The sequence below is a fragment of the Cetorhinus maximus genome, chromosome 13 (genome assembly GCF_964194155.1).
Source record: "Cetorhinus maximus chromosome 13, sCetMax3.hap1.1, whole genome shotgun sequence".
Lineage (NCBI taxonomy): Eukaryota > Metazoa > Chordata > Chondrichthyes > Lamniformes > Cetorhinidae > Cetorhinus > Cetorhinus maximus.
Genome location: NC_135891.1, coordinates 83375625 through 83400080, shown reverse-complemented (window position 1 = coordinate 83400080; position 24456 = coordinate 83375625). Strand labels below are relative to the sequence as shown.

The following is a 24456-nucleotide window of genomic DNA, read 5'->3' as shown; positions in this document are numbered from 1 at the left end:
TTAGAAACAGTGAAATTAAATGAGATTTAGGGAGCCTATCATGTAGGGAAACCTAGGAAAGTGGCTTAGAGGAAAGAAATTGCCCAGATAAAGCACTTTTCACAGGCAAAGGATGGCCCAAAGTGTTTCGCAGCCATTCAATTACACGTGTGGTCACTGCTGTTGCGAAGGCAAATTCAGCCGTTAATTCATGCACAGAAGAAGCACAGAAACAGGCCATTCAGCCTAACTGGTCTGTACCGGTGTTTACACTCCACACAAGCCTCTTATTCCTCTTCCTATAACCCTATCTGCCCCATCTGTGATGAGAGTGCCACATCAGAAATTGGAATTCACTGAAATTTTGTTTGTCCCACTGTGGACAATTCTGCTGTAGAAAGTGTGTTTTGGAAACGCTGGGGACCAGACAAAGTGTTTTGCAGGTATTAGCTTGACCTTTAGTCCTGGGCAACACCAAGCTTAAGAAAAGATGCAATAACTCAAAAGAGGTGGAGCCAAATGAACTGGGGATTGGAGCAACAAAAAAGATTGAATGATTGATTGATGATTATTCTCCTCATCAAGTATATTCAAGGCTATGTGGAGAGTGCTGCAGAGTGAGACTAATTGGATAGCTCTTTCAAAGAGCCAGCACGGACATGATGGACCAAATGGCCTCCTCCTATGCTGTATTATTATATGAATTCAGTATTCTAGGAAAGAATGAGAGTTAGTTAGGCTTAGAGATGGTGTGAGGGATCTGGATTTCAATAGGGAAGGTGCAGCCTGACAGGAGGAGAACACAGGACTGTAGCTGCTGAAGAACAAAAGAGAAAGTTCAGGAGATATTTGACCAAAGCCATATTGACAAAGACAAAAGCAAGAGTTTCCTGAAATATGAATCTGCCCTTCAGTTGGTTGAGGCACTGCATAATTCCTCTGGCAGTCTATATTTCCCCTGCTGTGATGCCATCAATTGTCATACAGAACAAAAAGGGAGCAACTTCAAAATACATAGGGCAGAATATTACGCCCCTCCTGCCGGTAGGATCTTTTGATCCTGCCAATGTCAATGAAGTTTTGAATATCTCGCTGCATTTTCTGGCCCTGCCCCCACAGCGATGGGGCCATAAAATTGGGGTTGTAAAATTCTGCCCTCAGCAACTGCAGATGTGAAATAAAAATGGAATTGAGTCTAAAGCCGTTTGTGCCTGTTAGTGACTGAAGAGTGAAAACAGGCAAAGGATTTATGTGCAGAGCGTTTATCAGCAATGGAAACTGAGAGAGGAATCGTCCCAATAGTGGAACGGAAGAAAATGGGAGAAGCGGACCCAATTTCCCATGCTTCAGCTCTCCTTCCCATCAACAATGATGGAGCCATTCTTGTCAAGTTCCATCTCTCTGGATTCCAGATTCATCAAGTGACTTTCCACCCTCTGCACCCACATGCAACCACCACCTACTCAAGGGCAATTAGGGATGGGCAATAAATGCTGGTAATAAGACCTTTTGTATGGCTTCCACTTACTCAGAGGCTAGGCATGCATGGAAGGAATCTCAGCATCTGATGAGGGCAGGTGGTAGGATGGGCACTGTAGGTGTGTACCTCATTCTAATACACTTCCTGTAGGGTTAGGATGGTCTGCACCCAGCTGTTTTCTGACTTTCTTTTTCCAGACACAGGATGTGTGTTTCCAGAATTTTCTGTCTGGGTTTCCTGACCCCAGCACTATTTATTGATTTTTATTCTTTTAACATCCCTTACTTCAATGAGGTGATCTTCAACAGCTTTCAACTTCGTTGCAGCTTTTCAAAGAACCTGGTTGGGCATTTGACCAAAGATCTCTCATTTCATCTTCCCCTCGCAATAAAGGGTTCTGTCAGAGTGTCTACACCCAAAATGTTAACTTAAATTTCCTCTTCATAAACACGCCCATAGTGGTTCCAGAACAGTTGTAACCAGTCAGGAAGGCAGGTAATAATGCCAAATACCTGCCTTGTCTGCACATGGCATCACGAACCCTGCAATGTTTACATATGAGAACGACAGGACATAAGAAACCTGTCATCAGGGGAAGTACTTTAAACTCGCTCGCAATCCTAACATTTTGTTGTAAGTGGAAAGGAAGTAATAAAAATGTAAGTAAGATTTACTCAGCAGGATTTGCTCTTTATTAAATTATCTTTTGTAGGCTTGTTTGCAGTTGTTTCACTGATCGCTGGTGGGTTGGCATTGTGTAGATTCTTATATGCATATTTCTTATTGATTTCTTCTTAATCTGCCCATTTGGTTCCGAGAGTTTCTTCTGGTAGGTCCTAGCAACATTTGCAGACTATTAAGTGTCGCTGACTCAGTCCCATTCAACCTCTGTTGGCTGCGCTCCACAGTACAAACAAGCTTCGGCTAAAACAAAGGATTTTGTGGGATCCCATAAGTACTGCTGCTGGGCTTTCACACCATTTTCTTAATTAAAAAGAAAATAAGAAGGTACTTGCGTATATAAAGCGCCTTTCATGACCCCAGGACATCTTGAAAAGCTTTCCAGCCAATGAAGTACTTCTGAAATTAAGTTACTATTGTGATGAAGGAAACACTGTGGCCAATTTCTGACCAGATAGTGAATTTTTTCGTGATATTGCTTGAGGGGTATATACGAACCAGCCACAATGGGGATAGCTCTACTGTGCTTCTTTGAAATAGTGCCATGTCATCTTTTATGTCCAACTGAAAGGGCAGACAGGACCTTGGTTTAATGTCTTGTCTGAAAGACAGCGCCTCCAACAGTGCAGCACTCCCTCAGTATTGCACTAGAGTGTAAGTCTAGATTTCATAAATATTACATATAATTTCTAAATATAGCCCTAGTCAATCTTCCTTTAGAAAGGATGCAGCTTGGCCAGCTTTAGGATTTACACTTCTCTGTTGCCCCAGTGTTAGATCTGGACATGTCTCCAAGCTTGCAGAAGACAATGCATACTGCAGTTTATTGAGGCCACTGAAGGGATAAATAGAAAGTCTATTGACATCATCAAAGTAAAGGTCAATGAAATATTCATAACCTGTCTCTAAATGTCATTTAGTAAACATTACATCATATATTATTTTCTTTCTATTTATAATTTATTAATGTTCATGCATATACTGTGCGCTTCCTGAATATGTTACATCATCTCCACAAACATTTGTTTTAAACATCCGACTCGGACTCTTTAACCCATCATGAATGACATAGGGAATGAGTGGACCGGTAACACATTATTAGATTAGTAATGCAGAGGCCTGGACTAATGTCCAGAGAAATGAGTTAAAATCCCACCATGGATACCGGTGGAGGGGGCGGATAATTTAAACTAAGGTAATTAATAAATCTGGAATAAAATGCTCGTCTCATTAATAATAATCATGAAACTATCAGTTTGTTGTAAAAACCCATCTGGTTCACTAACCTCCAGGGGAGGAAATCTGCTGTCCTCACCCAGTCTGGCCTACATGTGATTCGAGACGTCCAAAGGTTGACTCTTAACTGCCCTCTGAAATAGCCCAGCAAAACACTCGGTTCAAGGGCAATTAGGAATGGGCAATAATTGCTGGCCTTGCCAGTGATGCCCTCATCCCAAGAATGAATGTATAATAAAAGCTATACTATTCATACACTTCCTTCATACTTAAACGTTTTTGTTTCACATTTCATGGAAAAAGGCATAAAGAAACAAAAGTATCCAATGCGAATATATATATTGTACATACAAACTCTCCAGTCAGAATATACCAGAGCCGGAATAATTGTAGCTACATGATTGACTTGGGAATGAATTTACATAACATCTAATAGACTTTGTAGCACTAATGGAACATACACCTGTACCATGAGACTAACACATTATGTTTTACATGGTATAACGACTCTGACCTTATGGGCAGGATTTTCAGTTCGGTGGACGCCTGCAATCAGGGTCACGGGAGTGGTCGGACCCCCGACCGTGATCAGCCCCCGGCCACGATTTCATGCTGGCTGGCCAACTAACAGCCAGCCAGCGTGAAAAGCTCAGCACTGCTGGGGTGGGGGCAAGAGGAGGGGGAGCGCGGAATGAAATCTCCCTGAAAGCAGAGAGCTGCCTCAGGGAGCTGAAGGATTTAAATGCCAAAAATAAACTTTTTAAAAACCGAGAAATAATGCCCGCATATCAGAATCAGACACCGGAACATATACCTGATGAAAATTCTGTCCATGCATTTTTATTTTTTAAAATTTAATAACGGAAACCTCATCCTGCCTGTGGATGAGGTTTCCTGAAAAGTGCAAAGGCCGCCTGGCCGATTCGCTCACCTGCCAACTGTAACGTTGGACGGGCAGCAAAAAATCTCAGTTAATTACTTCTTTAATGGCCTTAACAGGCCTCTTAATTGTTGGCGAGCACGCTTCCAACTCTCGCGCACGCGCGCCAACCGAAATATCACACATGTGCGATATGACGTCGGGACGCTCACCTGACATCATCGCGCGCTATTTTACGCTCGAGTGTGTTGGGCACGCACAAGATTCTGCCCTATAAAACAGTACATTTTCTGACTTAGCGTGAGAATCAACACTCTGTTAATTTCCATTTCTTCATGCGGTGTGGGCAACGCTGACAAGCCTGCATTTATTGCCTCTCCCTAATTCCCCTGAGAAGATGGTGGTGCACCTTCTCTTTGAACTGCTGCAAATCTTAAGCTGATGATCTCACAATGGTTTTAGGTTGCGAATTCCAGCATGTTAATTCACTTGACGATAAAGGAACAGTGAATATAGGAACATGGGAACCTAGGACCTGGAGTAGGCCATTCAGCCCATCGAGCCTGCTCCACCATTCAATACGATCATGACTGATCATCCATTTCAATGCCTTTTTCCCACACTATCCCCATATGCCTTTATGTCATTGGTATTTAAAAACCTGTTAATCTCTGCTTTAAACATGTGTGTCCAGGTCAAAAGGTTTTGTGATTCGGACCAGAATTTTGAGATGAGGGTGCTCCAGTGCTGCTCTCTTGATGGTAGAGCTCACACAGGAGAGAGGTGCTGTTGAAGTAGTTTTGCTGAAATGCTATCAAACACCCTTTCAATTTACATACTGTAACCACAATACATCAATGATGAGTGGGTGCATGTCGAGTCAAGTAGCAGGGGTGCTGATCAAGTGATCTGTAGTATTAGGGTGTTCAATGTGTGGGACTGGAGAAACAGTACCCCCCACATGATGATGTAAGAGGCACATGACCAAAGCCAGGATTTTACAGTCCCTCTCGCCCGGCGGGATATTACAGTCCCACCAAACTGAATGGAGATTTAATGGCTCGCCGCATCTTCTGGGGGGGGACACACCGTGGTGGGGGCTGTAAAACCCTGGCCCAAGAGTCAAGAAGGGGAAGGCCACATGGCTTACATTGAGTAACACTTATACTCTTGTATATCTGTATATAGTTATGTTCATCCAATCAACCAGTTATTGTTCAGACATACTTATGTCTCTGCAATCTTTCCTTAGCCAGTCACAACCAACATACACATGCTCTCAGGGGTGGAATCTTACAATATGATTTGCTTTGTCCAAGGTGGTGTAGAGCTCTTGAGTGCTGTTGTTGTACACATCAGAGTGAGCATCACTTGAACCTTGTAGATGATAAGCTGTAAGAGATGAGGATTTGAGTCACTTGCTGTAGAGTACCCAGCCTCCCGCACACCCCCGCCCTCCACAAAGACACTAATGGTGGGAAAGTGAGCAATAGTAGTAATGTTCAACATTAGGGAGATATTACTGGCCCAATGGACATTACCTGGAACTACTGTGATGCAGTATTCAGCTCCTGCTAAAAACTGGCATGAGCTACTTCATTATCAGAGGAACTGTGAATGGAGCTGCATGTTGTAATATTATCAGTGAACAGTCCCACTGCTTACCTTATGACAGAGGGATAGTAATTGGTAAAGCATGTGTGTCCAGTGAATACCTGCACACTTTATTACAATTGTGAAGCAATCTTAAAAGCAAAAGAGAGGATCAATCATTTTATGTTAGGTTCTGCTGATCAGGAGTCAGAAATTTATCTCAGGATTTTAGACAAAGTGACCTGGGTTTGCCAAATGAGACCACTTCCCCAGAGAGTGAGTGAGTGAGCAATGGCATTAAAGGGACAGGCCAACTTAGCAACTAAATATCACAGCTATGCTACAGACCCCAGACGACCTCATGAGCAATGCCACAAAGTGCGTTAAAGACATCTGGTGGCAGCTGTTTTCTCCACAGTGATAGATTAAACTCCTGAAAATCACATCATTTCACCTCTGGTGCAGCTAGGACCTCTGAACATTACTGACCAGGTTTGTTTCGGTCTGCCGCATGTTCAGGATTTCAGATTGCAAACCTTGGGGAAAGTTTGGGACAATATGGAATCTCCAGGTTCCATTTAAATGTTAGCACCTCCGCCTGCTTATTATAGCTGGACCATCAAGGTGGGTTATGTCAAGAAGCACTTCTTCACACGAAGGGCTGGTAGAAATCTGGAACACTCTTTCTCCAAAAGGCTGTTGAGGCTCAATCAATGAAAAATCTCAAAATGGAGATTGATTAAGGGTTATGGAACCAAAGCGGGTAAATGGAGTACACCATTTAATTGAATGATGGAACAGGCTTGAAGGCCCTACTCCTGGTCCTATGCTTAACCAGCCACAAGGATGCAGATAAGGGAAAGATCCCGCAATCTTTCTACCTGTGACGGTGATATGTGATACTTTGCTGAATGCTTCTCCTGCTGCCCCCCTTTTTCAGGATAAGAAACTGATGCTCCCTAAACTTCAGGAGGAGCAGGAGGGTAATCCACAACAGAGCTATCACAAAGCCGGCCTTGCTAGAATTGGATTGGTGGGCAGAATGGCCCTTCCTCACTGGATTTTCTGAAATTCTTAAACCAAGATTAGGGTTACAGCACACGGTTAAACTTCCTACAGTAGCACAATAGTCAATGCATAAAGTATATCCATAAAGTTTCATTTTTGCGAGTTTTTCACATGGTTATCCTATTTATTTTAATGGTTTCTTGCCACATGCATTAAAATAGCAAAGAGGCTTTATAATATCTAATGAACCAAAGAGCTATTAGAGGAAATTAACCCCGCTTTGGCTGGTGTGAATAGTGAGCTCAAAAATACATCCTGTCATCAAGACACACTTTGTTATTCCAATGTTTTCAAAGCTTACAGTTTACCCTATTTGAAGTTTAATAAAGCTGCTTTTAGTGAGGACAGCATGCTGTTGCTGTGTCCCATGATGCGCCTCACATGCTCACAATGACTTGACGCAATGAAGCCCAATCACAATCATCCTTCTGCCTGATTGACGACTGAGGCATTTATTCATCATTTTGCCTGTCTGAGGCGATAAACCAATCACATTCGTCGTTCTACCTGGCTCATCAGGGAAACCAGGGCCTGTTACCAACATGTGGAGTCAATAAACTCTTGGATTACAGTCCATCCAAGATGGCTGGCCGGCTTGTTGACTGGACCAGCATTTAATGGAGGCGTGCATCTGCTAGCTGTTATTCAGAGCCAAGTCTTTGCCAATTATTGCTGGAAATAGATTGGCAGCTGTACTTGGGAAGGGAAGCTTAAAAGGCTTTGCTGAGAATTGGCTGTTCAATATCTATCAGCAAAGAAGCTCTTTTGGGGGGGCAGGCTGTTCACTGTCTCCCTGTAAACAATAAAAAAGTGGATGATGAAACTCTAGCTCTCAAATTGATTTAAAAAATCCCATGACACTATTTTAAGGAAGAGCAGGGGCATTCTCCCCTGAGTTACCCCACAAACTAAATCCATCACTAAAATAGATTATCTGTTCATTACCACCTTGCTGTTTGTGGGTTCTAGCTTTGTGCAGTTTGGCTGTCGTATTTTCTACATTACAACTGTGACTTGACCCCAAAAGGATTTAATTGAGAGTAAAGTACTTTAGGGCAACTTGAGTTGCGAAAGGCATTATATAAATGCAAGTCTTTCTTTGTGACAACTCTTTCCACGAGAACGTAGATAGTGAGTGTCACCATCACAACCAGCTGTGCCCAACCCTGTGGTCACCTGGCAGCCACATGAGAGTTTCCTAGCAGAGGCCACCGGGCAGCAGTCATGAGCAGGAACACCGACTGCTGTGAATACCAGTCACACACCCCACCAACATTTCGGCAATCGGATAACTCGCCACAGACCATGAACTTGGGACCTTCTAGTCTCCATGTTTCGATAATGCACAGAAGTACATGTACCCATCAGGAACACATGGTTCTAAGCTGCAAGTGGGCTGAGGTGGGTGAAGTGACAAAAACTGGGCAAAGTGGAGTGATGGATTCCCACTCATAAGTAAGGTATGGCTGGGGTGATCCTGATTTCATGGAGACTCCGAATCTTCTGGGTTTGCTGGATCCCTTGAAAAAGCAAAGGCTATGCTGTAACAATTATCATAAATATAAAGTCGGAGCCGTTTCTGGTCAATAAGGCACACCTCCTGCTGTATTCCTTGGCCTACCTAAAGTACTGTTAGTGTTCCGAGACTCCTTCAGAGTTGTGTCAAACGAGGTAAACTTATGAGCATGGTATGGTTCGGTACGTCAGCTCTGCTGGCTTTTATTTCAGAAGAGGTAGCCTGAGGCTCCCAATAACTCTTCAGGTCCCATTGATTTCTCTTGAATACTTGTTGTTTAAATTGCTAAAATTTCCAATGTTCAACAAACTCTGCCAAAAAGCTGAATAAATCTCATAAGATGCCTTATGACAGCGCAGGTAATAAGTACTGGTGATGGGGGAGGGGTAAGGTTGTAATCGGGCCTGACGTCTGACTTGTGCTGAGCCTTAACCTGGAATAAAAACGGAAAAAGCTGCAAATATTCAGCGGTCAGGCAACATCTGTGGAGGGGGCAACAGAATTAACGATAACCTGAAAGCGTTTGATACTCCCAACATTAAAGTTCAACATTCTGCCACTGTCCTCCTCCAACTTGATGCTTGTAAAATGGTCGTGTGTTAACTCAATGGTCTTACTTCATGGGGTGGGATGTAATACCCTCTCCTAAGACATGTTTGGTGGTGGGGGAGCATTAAATCAGGTGGAAGGGCGGTGGGTGGGGACACCGCCAGCTTTCCACCTTCCCACCTCTGCCAATTAAGGCCCTTCTATAGGCAATTACTACCCAGTTAAGGGCCTCATCCTGCCACCACTGGTATTCACCCAGCAGGTGGGGACTCGCCATGTGGGAAGCCCATAAAACTGTGAAGGGGTTTGCTTGCAGGCGTCCACGGGGTCATTTCTTGTTCAAAGGCACTCAGTGCCTTGACCAAGGGATTTGGAAATGGGAAAGGTGGGGCCTCTGAGACCCACTTCCCTGCCCCCATCTCGCCATCACTCAACTATGGCAGAGGACCCTCAGCGACCCTGGATGTCGGGTAGGCGCATTGCTAGTAGCTGCCACCACTCCCCAGAGGTGCTGCCAAGCAATGCACAGGGCCGGCAGCTTTTGGGAGGTGAGATTTCTGCCTTTGGGGTCCTTGATCCTGGTGCAGGCCTGCCACTGCCCAGTTAAGTGCCTGGTTGTTACTTACTCCGCCAAAGGAGGCAAATTGGGGCTCATGCCGGCTCTCCAGGTGGCAGATGGACCCCCTCCCTTGCCTTCATCCAGGGCATCACTGCAGGCATACCTCAGGGTAGTGTCCTAGGCCCAACCATCTTCAGCTGCTTCATTAATGACCCCTCTTCCATCATAAGGTCAGAAGTGGGGATGTTCACTGATGATTGCATAATGTTCAGCACCATTTGTGACTCCTCAGACACTGAAGCAGTCCATGTCCAAATGCAGCAAGACCTGGTCAATATCCAGGCTTGGACAGACAAGTGGCAAGTAACATTCGCGCCATATAAGTGTCAGGCAATGACCATCTCCAACAAGAGAGAATCTAACCATCAGCCCTTGGCTTTCAATGGCATTATCATCGCTGAATCCCCAGCTACACTCAAAAAACTTGACACCATCCAGGACAAAGCAGCCCGCTTGATCGGCACCCCATCCACAAACGTTCCCTCCCTCCACCATCGACGCACAGTAGCAGCAGTGTGTACCATCTACAAGATGCACTGCAGGAACTCACCAAGCCTCCTTAGACTGCACCTTCCAAACCCATGACCACTACCATCTAGAAGAACAAGGGCAGCAGGTACATGGGAACACCACCACCTGGAAGCTCCCCTCCAAGCCATTCACCGTCCTGACATGGAACCATATCGCCGTTCCTTCACTGTCACTGGATCAAAGTCGTGGAACACTCTCTCTGATAGCACTGTGGGTGTATCTACACCACATAGACTGCAGCAGTTCAAGAAGGCAACGCATCACCATCTTCTCAAGGACATCCCATGAACAAATTTTTTAAAAAGCCCCATTTGTGAGTAGGGTTGCCAACTCTGGATGAGCCTATCCCTGGATGTTTTATCACATGACTTTCAGCCTTCCACTCTTCTGCCCGACATTTATTCCCTCCTGCCCCACCAACCCCTCCCACACCAATTTGAAAAGACAACAGACTCTTTGTTGGATGATGATCCTTGACTGTCACTCAAACAGACTTCTTTCCCAGTTCTGAAATTTTATTAACTAGTAAATTAAATCATTCAAAGAAAATGGAAAATAAAACATTTTTTCATGCCCTATAAGGTGGCTCAGCACAGCGTCCTGGAGATTAATCTTTAATTTTTGGAGACTCCAGGACAATATTGGAGGGTTGAAAACCTGACAAGAAGAGAGTCTCAACAGCAGGGATGGATTAACACATGGGCATATTGGACCCATGGCCAGGGCCACTGGTAAAAGTCACCATAATGCAGAAAACCTATGTACAGCTGCTGAACTAAAATATTTCAGCTTTACTGCCAGAAGGGAGTGTGGCAAAGTTTACAGTTTATTAACCATTTAATACTGATGCAAGTGTTTTAATGGATCAGAGGAGAGACATAAATGTTATCTAAATGCCTATATTATCCAAATGTTCTGAATTATCGAATTATCAAAATGTTACCGAACATTTATTTATTTTATAACAGTATGAACTACATACATTAACAATGAAATTGAATCATTAGCATCTCCAGGATTACACTTTGCTTCATAAATTTTGGGTTTTCATCTTTGAAAGATCTTTGGGTCAATTTTTACATGAAATTGACTTCTACATGATTATATATGGCAAATAGAACTGAAGACTTGTGCTCCAGAACTTGCCGTGCCCCAAGCAAAGCTGTTCCAGTTACCACACTGGCATCTATCCGGCTATGTGGAAAGTTGCCCAGGTATGTCCTGTACACAAAAAGCAGGATAAATCCAACCCAGCCAATTAAAACCCCATCAGTCTACTCTCTATTGTCGGCAACGTGATAGAAGGTGTCAACAACAGTGCAATCAAGTGGCACTTGCTTAGCAATAACCTGCTCACTGACTTTCGGTTTAGGTTCCGCCAGGGTCACTCAGCTCCTGACCTCATTACAGCCTTGGTTCAAACATGGACAAAAGACCTGAACTCAAGAGGTGAGGTGAGAGTGACTGCCCTCAACATCAAGGTTGTATTTGACCAAATGTGGCAATAAGGAGCCCTAACAAAACTGGAATCAATGGGAATCGAAGGGAAACTCTCCACTGGTTGGAGTCATACCTAGCATAAAGGAAGATGGTTATGGTTGTTGGAGGTCAATCATCTCAGTTCCAGGACATAATTCCAGGAGTTCCTTAGGGTAGTGTCCTAGGCCCAACCATCTTCAGCTGCTTCATCAATGACCTTCCTTCCATCATAAGGTCAGAAATGGGCTGTTCGCTGATGATTGCACAATGTTCAGCACCATTCGTGACTCCTCAGATACTGAAGCAATCCATGTCCAAATGCAGCAAGACCTGGGCAATATCCAGGCTTGGGCTGACAGGTGGCAAGTAACGCTTGCACCACACAAGTACCAGGCAATGACCATCTCCAGCAAGAGAGAATCTAACCATCACCCCTTGACATTCAATGGCATTGCCATCGCTGAATCCCCCACTATCAATATCCTGGAGGTTACCATTGACCGGAAACTGAACTGGACTAGTCATATAAATACTGTGGCTACAAGTGCAGGTTAGAGGCTAGGAACCTGCGGCAAGTAACTCACCTTCTAACTCCCCAAAGCCTGTTCACCATCTACAAGGCACAAGTCAGGAGTATGATGGAATACTCTCCGTTTTCCTGGATGAGTGCAGCTCCTACAACACTCAAGAAGCTCAACACCATTAGGACAAAGCAGACCGCTTGATAGGCACCGCATCCACAAACATTCACTCCCTCCACCACCAACACACAGTAGCAGTAGTGTGTATCATCTACAAGATGCACTGCAGAAACACACCAAGACTCATTAGGCAGCACCTTCCAAACCCACGACAACTACCATCTAGAAGGACAAGGGCAGCAGATAGATGGGAACACCAGCATCTGAAATTTCACTCCCCAAAGCACTCACCAACCTGAGTTGGAAATATATCACCGTTTCTTCACCTTAACTGGGACAAAATCCTCGAACTCGCCCTATATCCGCACTGTGGGTGCACCTACACCACGTGGATTGCAGTGGTTCAAGAAGGCAGCTCACCACCACCTTCTCAAGGACAATTAGGGATGGGCAATGAATGCTGGCCTAGCCAGTGATACCCATATCCCATAAAAATGAATAATAAAAAAAATTCTTTTGTAATAAATCTGGAATGAAAAGCTAATATATGACACTAGCAAGCTGTTGTAAACCCCAGCTGCTTCACAAATGTCCTTTGGAAAGCCTGAGTAGTGTATTGGGAGTCTCCTGTGTAGTGTGCTGGGGCTCCCTCATGTAATGTTCTGGGAGTCCCTTCTCTATTTTGCTCGGAGTCCCTTCCATTTATTTTGCTGGGTAAATCCTTCGGCACCAGCACCTGTGCAAAGATGTAAAAATTGTAACCTGAATTTCCAGCTGGTGCATCTTTTCTACCTGGAGAAGATCCATATGATTTGCCTAACCTGGGCCATTAATGATCAGGAAAAAATACCTCTGAAGGTAGCAACAAAAGTGGCTAGAGTGTCTAGCCTCTTTTTATCTTCCTGTGTTGTTTTGTTGGGCTGTCAAGATTGGTTGTGCCGAAAGGAAATATGAGAGATGTGGGTCTAAGATCATTAGTGATTTGGACTGATCCCTTTGAATGAATCCATCCTTCCAGTTACTGATACTTTTCCCTTTTCTTTTCCTGCAGCTCCTCCAAGGTTCATGAAAGTTCCCAGTGACCAGATTGGTGTTTCAGGAGGAGTGGCATCATTTGTCTGTCAGGCTACAGGATCCCCCAAACCTCGAGTTACATGGAACAAAAAAGGAAAGCGAGTGAGCTCCCAGCGTTTTGAGGTACGTTATGTGGTCTGGTTAGTGGCTGATTTCTGGCACATATGGGTATGAAGCAGTCAGTAATGATCCCAGTATGTAATACATGCAGTCAGCTAAGACTACATTTCTTCAGCTCAAATACTGGAGTTCAAATCCACCCAATCAGACTGCTTTCCCTTGTAGTTTATGTGGCAAAGATTACTAGCCTGAGCCCTAGAGATCAACTTGTGAAAACCAGGGTAGAATCCCAACAGAGGAAAAAAACACTTATATTTATATAGTGCCTTTAATGTAATGAGAGGTCCCAAGGTGCTTCACAGGAGCATTACAAAACAAAATATGACACCGAATCACAAAAGGAGATATTAGCGCAAGTGACCAAAGCCTTGGTCAAAGAGGTAAGGAGTGTCTCAAAGGAGGAAAGCAAGGTAGAGAGACATAGGTGTAGGGAGGGAATTCCAGAGCTCAAGACACGGTCACCAATGGTGTTGTTGCTATCAGTGAACTCAGGTCATCCTACAGCAGAACATTCAGGCATGGATTCACCTATAATGCTTTAACAAAGAAGAAGATTTGAGGGAGCTCATTTTCAAAATCTTTCACCATTTTGTCTCCAAACCCACAAAAATAGATCAAAAAATATTCGCTGTCTCTTTGAAAAGTCTTGATTTTTCTCACCACCTACCTATCCCGCCAGGTCTCCTCACTGCTAGATCATTCCGTGGCGCCACCAGTTGGGAGGTGTCCCAGCATGTCTCAACAAAAATCAACTTTGGACTGGCTGGAAGCCGGCACTGAGTCCTTCCCTGGTCGTGAGGTTCTGAGATGGCTTCTATGGCAACTGTCTATTGTCATGGGGCTGACTTGCTATTGCAGGAGCCTCTTCAGGGCCTTATTATCAGGCAGTGAGGAGGGGATTTGAAATAGCTAGTGTCCACCGAGGTGAAAAATTTCATATTTGCGGAAAGAAAAGCATCAAAATGTAGTTTGAGAGTGAAGGAATCCAGAGTCTTACTGGTTTTGTTGCCCTATTTCACTGAGGTGTTGGTGAACCTCAGTACTTTAATTTGAGAATAATGTTAATTTTGGTTTTAGTTTGGCCTTGGGCTCAACGTTTAGTCTTTCTCTTCCTGAGGCATAAGTTTAGTCCTAAATTTAGCCTGGAACAAAATTGCATTCAGGTAGCCACCCTTAACATAAAAGCCATCCCAGGGTCATTCCCACTTGGTGGAAGAGATGATTTGTAATAAGGGAGAAAGCTCACAGGGAACCAGTGTAGGCTGGTGAGAAGGGAGTGATGGGTTATTGGCCTCTTTCTGTTCTGTAATTCCTTCGACCTCTTTAACTCTTTTAGGTGATTGAGTTTGACGATGGTGCTGGAGCAGTCTTAAGGATACAGCCCTTGCGGACACCCCGGGATGAGGCGATTTATGAGTGCCAAGCAACCAATACACTTGATGATGTAACTGCGACGGCTAAGCTCACCGTACTAAGAGGTAAAGCTTGTTTCTCCTTCTCACACCAGTTAATTAATGTGAGCACCATCAGCTGACTGTAAAATATTAAATAATTGACAACTGAGGTAAACTCAAAATGTTATAGAACTACAACACATGAATTTAAATCTGTGAAAAATGCACTTAAATCACCACGTTTTAAAAAATGTTAATTTACAGCTCATGTAGTAAGTAGTTATTGTATTATTTTTATTGCATTTGTAACATTCATAAAATAAGTTGGTTACACCAATTAAAAGAGTCATAGTTTCAGGAATTGGAAAAAAAATGATAATTTCAAGGTCAGATTGCTATGGTCGCAGAAATTCAAAGCACTGGGGATGTTTAGGTTGACCCTGATTTGATGCGCTAACCTGTCCATTCCCATCCTTGACGCATTTCAAAGTCAGCACCAGATTGAGCAGAGACAGGAGTCATTAACTGAGACATAAAGCCATGTAAAATGGGGTCAGGCAAACAGTTGGACACCACAGCGGGGACCTCCTTCCCTTCACTCGAAGCAGTGAGTTGAATATGAGGATGTCTGTGGTTGACACGTTGTTAATAATGTCCTACCCGTGCACAGAGTATCTCATTGCCACTGTGACGAATGAAGTGCATGGGAGTTTGGGGGCGGTGGGGGGGAGCAGCTATTAGACAGCTCGAAATTGGCAACAGCTGCCTGACGATTTGAGAGCAGGTTAGCAATCGCATGTCAGCGAGCAGCTGATCAACAGCAAGTGGTGCAGCAGAAACAGGAGTGGACCATTCAGCCCCTCAATTAACTGAGCTGTACCTCAACTCCATTTACCCTCTTTTGTTTCAAATCCCTTACCACCCGGACCTAACAGAGTGTTTCTTTGATCCCAGTCTTGCAAATTTCAATTGATTATGATAATAGTTTGAATTATTACCCATAGCAATAGTACCTACATGGCGTCAGCCTTTTGCTAAACTGCAAACACATTGCAAAATCAAAGCTGGTATTAAATGTGAGTTGACTTTGGTAATTTATCCACACCCCTATCCCTCATAGATGTTCCAAGTTTTACATCCCATGTTACAGTACAGTCAAGAAGGAGGAACTTAATATGTATTTGGAGGGAGATTGGGAAACTTATTATAAAAACTTGCATTGCACTTTTTAATAAGGGTTTGATGCAATTTGATAGTTCACATTTTGCTAATGTGAATAGAAGCATACAGATCTTTATTATCATGTGACACACCAGCTTCACTTTATAAGTACAATATTTGACCCACTGTGGCACCTAAAGTACTTTTCACCTGGTGGCACCTTGAGATAATCTTCCAAACCCAACTCAATGAAATACTACAGGGTACACTCAGATACCAACTGAAAGGCCCGAAATATCCCGATTGTTTGACAGATCTGCTCTTTGACTGGCCATGATTCCTGTGCACTGAGAATAGTGGCCAAGCTCACGGCCGTCAATAATCTGCACTTGTATCCTGACACCAACAGATAGGGGTCAGTGAGCATCTGATTTAATCGATGTGCTGCTGCTTTGTTTAGTGGAACAGGCCTCACACAGCCTGGAGGATTTTGTTTCTGTTGAACATTGCCTGACTCTGACTAAAGAGGTTTTTTTGTATGTATGCATATGAAAAATGTGTCTCGTGGATATTGAATGACTGCGTCTATGTTATCAAACATAAACACAACAAGGATATGATAGCATAGTGGTTATATTACTGGATGAGTAGTTCAGAGGACTGGTCCTGAGACATGAATTCAAATCCCACCATGACAGCTGAGGAATTTACATTCAGTTAATTAAATAAATTTGGAACAAAAAGCTAGTATCATAATGTGGTGACCATGAAATTGTCATTAGAAATCCATCTGGTTTTGCCCTTAAGGGAGAGGAATCTGTTGCCCTAACCTGGTGTGGTATAATATGACAATGAGTGAAGTGTTTGAGGCAACATTCAATGTGTTCATCAATGTATTCATCTCTGGTTCAGGTCTAGGTAAGTAGGGGAGGAAGGGGACAGAGGCAACCAGCTCCCACTGTCCAGCTGGAACTGGCTGCCTAAGTAGAGACTGCGAATGGAAGCTGGTACTGTCCTAGACAATAGTTCACATGGGAAGGATGGGTAGGAAGATAGGACGGAGAGAAAAACGTGATGATCGTTTTTTTCAAAATGAAGCCTCTTTCTACAGTCTCCTTCTCTGACCTCCGCTCTCCCAGGACTTTGAAACCTGAAGCCCCTTATCTTCCCCCAGCTATTTCTCTCCCTACAAATGTATGCCTTTAAAAAAAACACACTGGTCTCATGCTTCAGGAGCCTTCAAGTTAATTTCTGAAAGGAAAAAGCTGAGTTGGTGGTAGAGCTACTAAAACAGGCCTCAGCATCCTGATTTAGGGAGAGAAAAATGTTGGCCAAGGATCCCTCTCAGGGACACCTCCCACAGCTGAACAGCCTGCAGACTATTGCTGCCTGGGCTGACTAACCTGATTGAGGTGCGGGAGGACAAAGCCATGTCATAGAACCATCTGCCTGCAAGGATTCATGGCTTCCACAATCCAAAGAAGGAAAACTGGCAAGGAAGACTAAATGATTTAGCACAGCAGCCACTATTTTTGATGCTAGCCAGTTGCACATAATCCGCTACTGTGAAAATAACTGAAGCGGCTAATAAATCTCCTGTGTGCACATGGATTGGATTACAGCCTGGCCAATCCACTCAATCCCACATATTGTAACACCTCCCCCTGACAGACAAATTGATATGTGCAGATTGTGATTTATCCAGTTGTCTTTCCTTTTGGAAGTACATTTTGTGTTTTACGGAAGATATAGTGGCTTTAATGTCTTTTTTAAATAAAGCATTAATTAAAAATGTGTTTCTCTATGCAAACTCTCAGCTTCCTAATGGCACATTGAGCTATATTCTGGGCTTGTCTGGTCTGTGGATGGTGTTATGACCCTGTGTGATGCTGTTTGGTTGATGACAGCGCCCAGTGATTCACACAAGGACGTTTTCAAGGTTGTGTTTTGCAGCTAGTTCCAAGGTTATTCACTACACAGTTTACCCATAGTCCGATAAACCCCTTTCATGACATTCAAAGTGAGACAGGGACACAGCGATGTGGAGTGCTGGTCTGCCTCCTCACACTTCCTTTGTCTCAGGGTCCCACCACCCCCTGGGGCAGGCAACCTCCCTGAGAGCAGGTGTGCAGGGAATTGCAGCTATTAATCATTCTCTCACTGTCTCTCTCTCTCTCTCGCTCCCTGCGCTATTAAGTCAAAACTGTTTCCTCACCCCTTCCTCCTCTTGTGAAGATGCTGATTGCTGCTGGGATGCAGGTTTACAGCCTCTGGTCAACACCTGGTACCTTGCTCAAATTGGCTGTTCGTTTTGTGTAAGCCTGGGCAGTGAGTGTTGGCAGACTGTTTTTCCATGGAGAGCATCACAATGATTTTCTACACATCTGCACTTCCAGGAGAAGCGGGTTCTTGGCTGATCTTTCCCCTTCAAACCTAGAGACACAAATGCTAAATGTAGCACCTTAACCAGCGCCTTGCCTGGCACCAGCTAACTCAGCACAGGCTGGGCTTCAAATCTGGAAGTGTCCTGGGACTGCGAGTGAGCTTAGCTGTCGAGTGTGCGTCATTTGTAAAGGCCTTTCTCCCCTAAAACTATCTGCGGTTGACTTGGAGGAAGAACAATACCTCTTTTTGTGGCAGGAAACGGTTTGGATGTTGCCTGGGAGTTTGTGGCATCAGCAGCCCGGGAGATCGCAATATTCAGGTGTTTCTTTGCATCTTTGTCAGCACTGTGGGCCCATTCCAATCCATCTCGCATTAGTGGCTCTAGTTAGAAAGAACACTTATCCGCCACGTTGTCACATCCTCAGGACATCCCAAAGTATCTCACAACCAACAAATTACTTTAAAAGTACAGTTAGTGTTGTTTTGTAGGTGAAAATGGCATTGAACATGAATGACCAGTTATCTATTTTGGGTAGTGTTGGTTGAGAAAGGAATGTTGACCTCAGGACACAAGGCAAACTCCCTGCTCTCATTCAGATTGTACTGTGAGTGGGTTGCCAACCCTCCTGGATTGCCCTGGGGTGTCTAGGAATAGATGGTTAATCACCAGGACACAGCTGTAAGCGAGCCAGGGGAAAATCTTAGAGGCATTAAACAGCATTGTGTTCTTTCATTTTCTCTGAACCCTTCCATTTGCAGGTTATTAAAATCTTGGAGGTGGGAGAACAGCTGTTTCATGAACAGTCAAGATTAAACCAACTGGGTAACAAAGTACTAGGCCCAATTTTAACTTTAAGTGAATGGGTTTTGCTTGAATTAAAGATTTGCCCTAATTAAAGATTTTGTTCCCTTTCTAGTTGGCCATGGGAAGGCAACATGCCCAGATGTTCAGTGGGCCAAATGGCCTACTTCTACTCCTACTCCTTATGATCTTATGAGGATGGGCCAATAGCAGGAGTGTGGGGACAGAGAGGTTTGAGGCAGGAGATCTTGTGATGAAACCCTCAGGATACACCCAGTTAGCGTTGGAAATCCGAGCTTACTTACAGCCACCTCTGGAGCAGTCAGTGCTCCGATTGACACCCCATCAAAAGACAGCAGACAGAGTTGAAAATTTTTTTTTTCAGTGCAATTCATCTGAAATCAACCGCATCAGCGCAAGAGATCAAGGAATTTCCAGGGCAAATTATGTCCAGCACAAATTGGGTTTCCACAACCTTTAGCGCTAGTTTAAAAACCATTGCAGTAGAAGGCTGCCACGCCTACAAAACTAGTCACAGATTGAATTAATCACCATGGCAACCTCCTACTGATTGTGTCCATTTGCACGCCTTCAGAGGCTCTTAAAATTAAGCTTTTTAATGGCTGAAAGGGCACTAATTAGCAAGTTTTAAAAGGTTTTAAATATATCATTTTAATTTACTAAGAAACTGACTGCTATACACCAATATAATTAGCAAATGGTTCTGCATAGCTTTTCAAAGTCATTTTTAGTTATTTATAATCCGATTGCTCACAGGTGGTGGACCAGACACTAATTAACAATGCGTAATTTTTGTGATAAACCCATTTTCACCTGCATTAATAAAACTGCATCAAGTTATTGTCCTTAAATATATCAAGAAATATTTGTTAATGCTGTAATTTTTAAAAATTATGTTCTAAAATGCTGTCAAGTGCTAAGCTTCCTGGCAGATATTACTTTCGGAGATATGCAAATGTGTTTGAGCAGAAACCTGAGCAAAAGAACTTCTTTAACTAGCTCAGTTTCTACCCAGATTGTCGATTGGACCCGAAGCAGAAACTCTTGGCCAGCATCTCCTGCAAGGCAGCGCACCCTCAGTGCTCGCACCCATATGTCAGTGTTAAATTAAGTGCTCAATTCTTAGGATTTGAACTTGAACTCATATTCATCTGACTCAGGGCGAGAGCTCTATAAGCTGAGGCAAACTGACATAGCGTTGCTGCTAACACTGAATGAGCAGTATTGACTGGAATTAAAATTAGCTTATCTTGATATTGTTCAATGGTTTGTGAATTGTGGCTGGTGGCGATGAAATTTTCTGCTTTTCTGTACCAGGTACAGCCAGATACTGAGGAATAATTGCTGGTGTCCCAATGTGTAGCAGCAACATAAATATGCCCCTTGTCAATATATCGCTAACAGCATTGCACATGGATACCACAGCAGTTCTTCTCCACATTACACTTCCAAAAGGACTTCCTGTGCTTGAAGTTGGATTATAGGAATTTTAAATAATTCCACTGCCTTGAGAAATTCAATGACAGCCAAATATCGGTGACCCCTGGGGCACAGAAAAGGTCTCTTAAATCTGTTAGCAGAGCTGTCAACTCTGGACAAATCCTGCTGGGAGCATGAACCATCTTCTTGAACTGCCTCCTCATGAGGAAACACCAGGCTGTGTCCATCACAAGGCACAAAGAATAGCCAAGTGACATTAATATATTCTCACCTCTTTGCTCTGACCTTCTTTCTTCTGGGCAGGATTTTACATCCCGTGGGCGGACGCACGCCCTGACATGACCGGGCGTAAAATAGTGTGCGATGATGTCAGGCAAGCGTCCTCTCACGCGCGATATTTCGGTCGGTGGGCGTGTGCAAGAGTTGGCAGCGAACCAGCCAACAATTAAGAGGCCTATTAAGGTCCTTAATCAATTAATTGAAACCTATTTCTCGCTGCCCGTCCAATCTTACAGTTGGTTGGCTGGCAAATCGACCAGGCGGCCTTTTGATTTTTCAGCAAACCTCATCCACGGTTGGGATGAGATTACCACAATTAACTAAAAAAATAAATAAGAATTTTTGGGCAGAATTCTTATTCTGCTGATGTTATTGTGAGTGAGTTCCATGTTGGGACATTTCTTTTTTAGATTTTGAAAATCTTTATTGTTGATTTTAAAATTGTTCAGCTCCCTGAGGTAGCTGCCCGCCTTCAGGGAGTTTTCAATGCGCGCTCCCCCCTGCGTGCAAGAGCAGACTTTTGCGCTCGCACTCCTCCCACCCCCGCCCCAGCAGCACTGAGAACCGACCGAAAACCCTGCCCTCTGTGCTTTTCAGTGTCTGTTTTTTTTCCTCTTTTTTTACTTCTTTCAGTAGAATTAATAGTGAATCACAATCGTGAATCATCAATAGTGATGTCTTCCACGACATCACCCGTCTCCGCCCCATCTGAACCCACCTCCATCTGCTGAAACCCTCTTCCATGCTCTTATTGCTAACTATTACCAATTATTCCATTGCTGACCTGGCCACGCATCATCTTACCCGCCATAAACTTGAGATCATCCAAAAATCCTGTTGCCTGTATGTCAATGCACCAAGTCCCATTTGCCCATCACCCCTGTGCTCACAGTCCTACATTCATTTCCTGTCCACTAATGGCTGAGATTTAACATTCCCATCCTTGTGTTCAAATCTCTCTACAGTCTCAATCCTCTATAGCCTCCCCAGCCCTACAGCCCCCAAGAGCTCTGTGCCCCTCCAGCCCTGGCTTCTTGAGCACCCCAGACTTACCTCACTCCACTATTGGCGATCGTGCCTTCAGTTGTCTGAGCTGTAAGTTCTGGAACTCCCTCCTTAAACTTTTCACCTCTACCTCTCTTTCTTCATTCTAAATGCTCCTTAAAACCTACCTCTTGGACGAAGCTGTTGGTCAGCTGGCCTCGTGCCTCATTCTTTGGCTTGGTGTCATTTTTGTCTAATTCCACTCCTGTGAGTCACCTTGGAATGTTTTACTACTTCAAAGGCCCTATATAAATGTAAGCTATTGTTGGTATCTTCAGGTTGTGCTGGAATATTTTCATGATCTCCTACCTTTCATGTTCTTTTTGTTCTTTGCCTTAAAATTTCATTATTTTCTATTGGTATTTCTTGAGCAGAATTGGATGATGCTTAGTAATTGGTCAGATACATGATACTATAGTGCCTGAGTAAGCTTAAGTTAGGTGTGAAGTTTCATTATGGTATATCACTAGGACTTGGGTATCCCAAGTGCTGTCGCTATGGTGAATTAGCAAACTTGTCTACCTCAAGAAAATGTCAGCAGTGAGACTTATGACCAAAAAGAACAAGATAGATTGGAAATGCATTTAAATTTCAAAGTGAAATATAAACCAAAACCAGTGAGTTCCACTCCAAATGATCGAGGCTATGTGTCACTTGATCTTGCGTACCTCTAAGTCAGACATCTATTGTTGCAATGATGCATAACCAAGCCCTTGTTATTTAAATCAGAACCTGCTGTTCTTGAGCAGTATGCACTAATTCATAATGACCCTAAATCAGCCATATTTGTTGCTGTGTTGCACCAGTAACAAAGCCCTTAGTAACTTTATATCAGACATGTGCTTTGGTTATGGCATGTTCCTGAAAGGCCCTGAGAGCTGTATTTCAGTGTCAGTGCTGTGGTTCATCAATTACTAGTTCTTGGATAACTCGGAATATGACGTCTCCTGTTGTTGATGTTGCTAACCCTCCAGAATTGGCCTGGAGTCTCCAGGAATTCAAGATCAATCTCTAGGACACTGCTGTGTGCAGACCTCGAGAAAAATCATCAGGACATTAAAAAAAGATTTTTTTTTTGTCATTTTCTTTGACCATTTCTCTTTACCAGATATAAAAGTATTGATAATGGGAGAAAAAAATGCTGTTTGGCTGACAGTCAAGCATCATACAATTGGGTAATGAAACTTCTTGCTTTCCAGTTAAACTAATGGCTGGAACGCAGAGGCAAGTCATGTGATGAAACCTCCGGAAATACACTTAATCACAGTTGGCAACCCTGCCCTGTTGCTTGATCTTATGTCATTACAGATGCCATTTTATTTAGGAGTTTTTATTCCACTGTTGGCAAATTTGTACCATTAAAATTTTTTGTTTTGGTCATATTGACCCCAGTCTCCAGGATATTGTGATGTGATTACATTTATTAGACATTCAATACCCCTGTTTTCAAGCACAAATAGTTCAGTGATGGTAAGCCTGCAGGATTGGTGCTGTAGACATCAATCCCTGGCTTCTTATTTTCAGGAGCTCACTGATGGCCCCAAACCTTCTAAAAAATCAATTGAAAGTAGCACAGATGCGGAAACAGTAAGTTTTCTAAATGAGGCCTGTTACTAGGGACTGAGTTCAAGGCTGTAATTCAATCCCTGAGTTCAAACAACAGTTATAAACACTCGACTTTGGCTGAGAGACTTGGGTCTCATGAACTGCTCAATCCAATTATCCAATGTCCTGTTTCTGATTCAACAGATATAGATGCAGTTTACGTATTCAAGCAGTGCTCCACAGATTTAGGCAGTGAGTACCGAAGTCAAACAGACCAATAAGGCACCAGCTCCCCAGTCTGCTGAGGTAGCTGATCAGAAGTTGGTTGCCACAATTGATCCCAGGGTACATTGCCAAAGCAAAGGATGGAAGTGGGGGATAAAATAAGGCACGGAAAGAAACGATAAGAAGCTGAGCTCCCTGCAGATGAAACAAAAAAGTTGCTTGATAAATTGAAGGAGTCAAAGGAACCAAGTGCATTTTGGGATACTGTGCAGGTACCTGAGAAATATATATTCAAATACCTGCCTGGGGAAAATAAGTTTTACATTCCAGCTCATTTGAAGCTTGCAGTATTTACACAGCCAAACCTTGTGGGGACTGAGAGCGTGGCTTTATTATCAAACACTCATTCGGATTTAAGCTCTTTCTCTTGACTAGAATGGAACTATTTGCTGCCACTCAGGCACAAAGTCTGCTCTGGAGAATATCCAGATTGAAGCTAATCATTACAATGCTACCATTTTGAAGAACAGCAAAGCTGCAAAGAGTCTCATTCTTAGGATCTCAGTTTCCAGTCAGAATCACCAGCTTTGCATGGTGTGACTGCAGGCAAAAGAGCCAACAGGCGTCCCCACTCCCAGCTCTTAGTTGATCCGGCTTCATAAACTAAAGGGTTAATTTTGTGATCACAGGTTCCCAGTGAACGCAGGAACCTTT

General features: G+C 43.5%; 1 protein-coding gene across 1 annotated transcript in view; it reads left to right on the top strand.

Annotated features, from left to right (window-relative positions):
- LOC144688768 (receptor-type tyrosine-protein phosphatase delta-like) overlaps nucleotides 1–24456 on the top strand; it is a 455185-nt gene that overhangs the window by 165939 nt on the left and 264790 nt on the right. The window contains exons 3-4 of the mRNA XM_078555681.1: nucleotides 13304–13449; nucleotides 14783–14924. Of these exons, the coding sequence (XP_078411807.1) occupies nucleotides 13304–13449; nucleotides 14783–14924 (288 nt within the window). The remainder of the gene's footprint in view (nucleotides 1–13303; nucleotides 13450–14782; nucleotides 14925–24456) is intronic.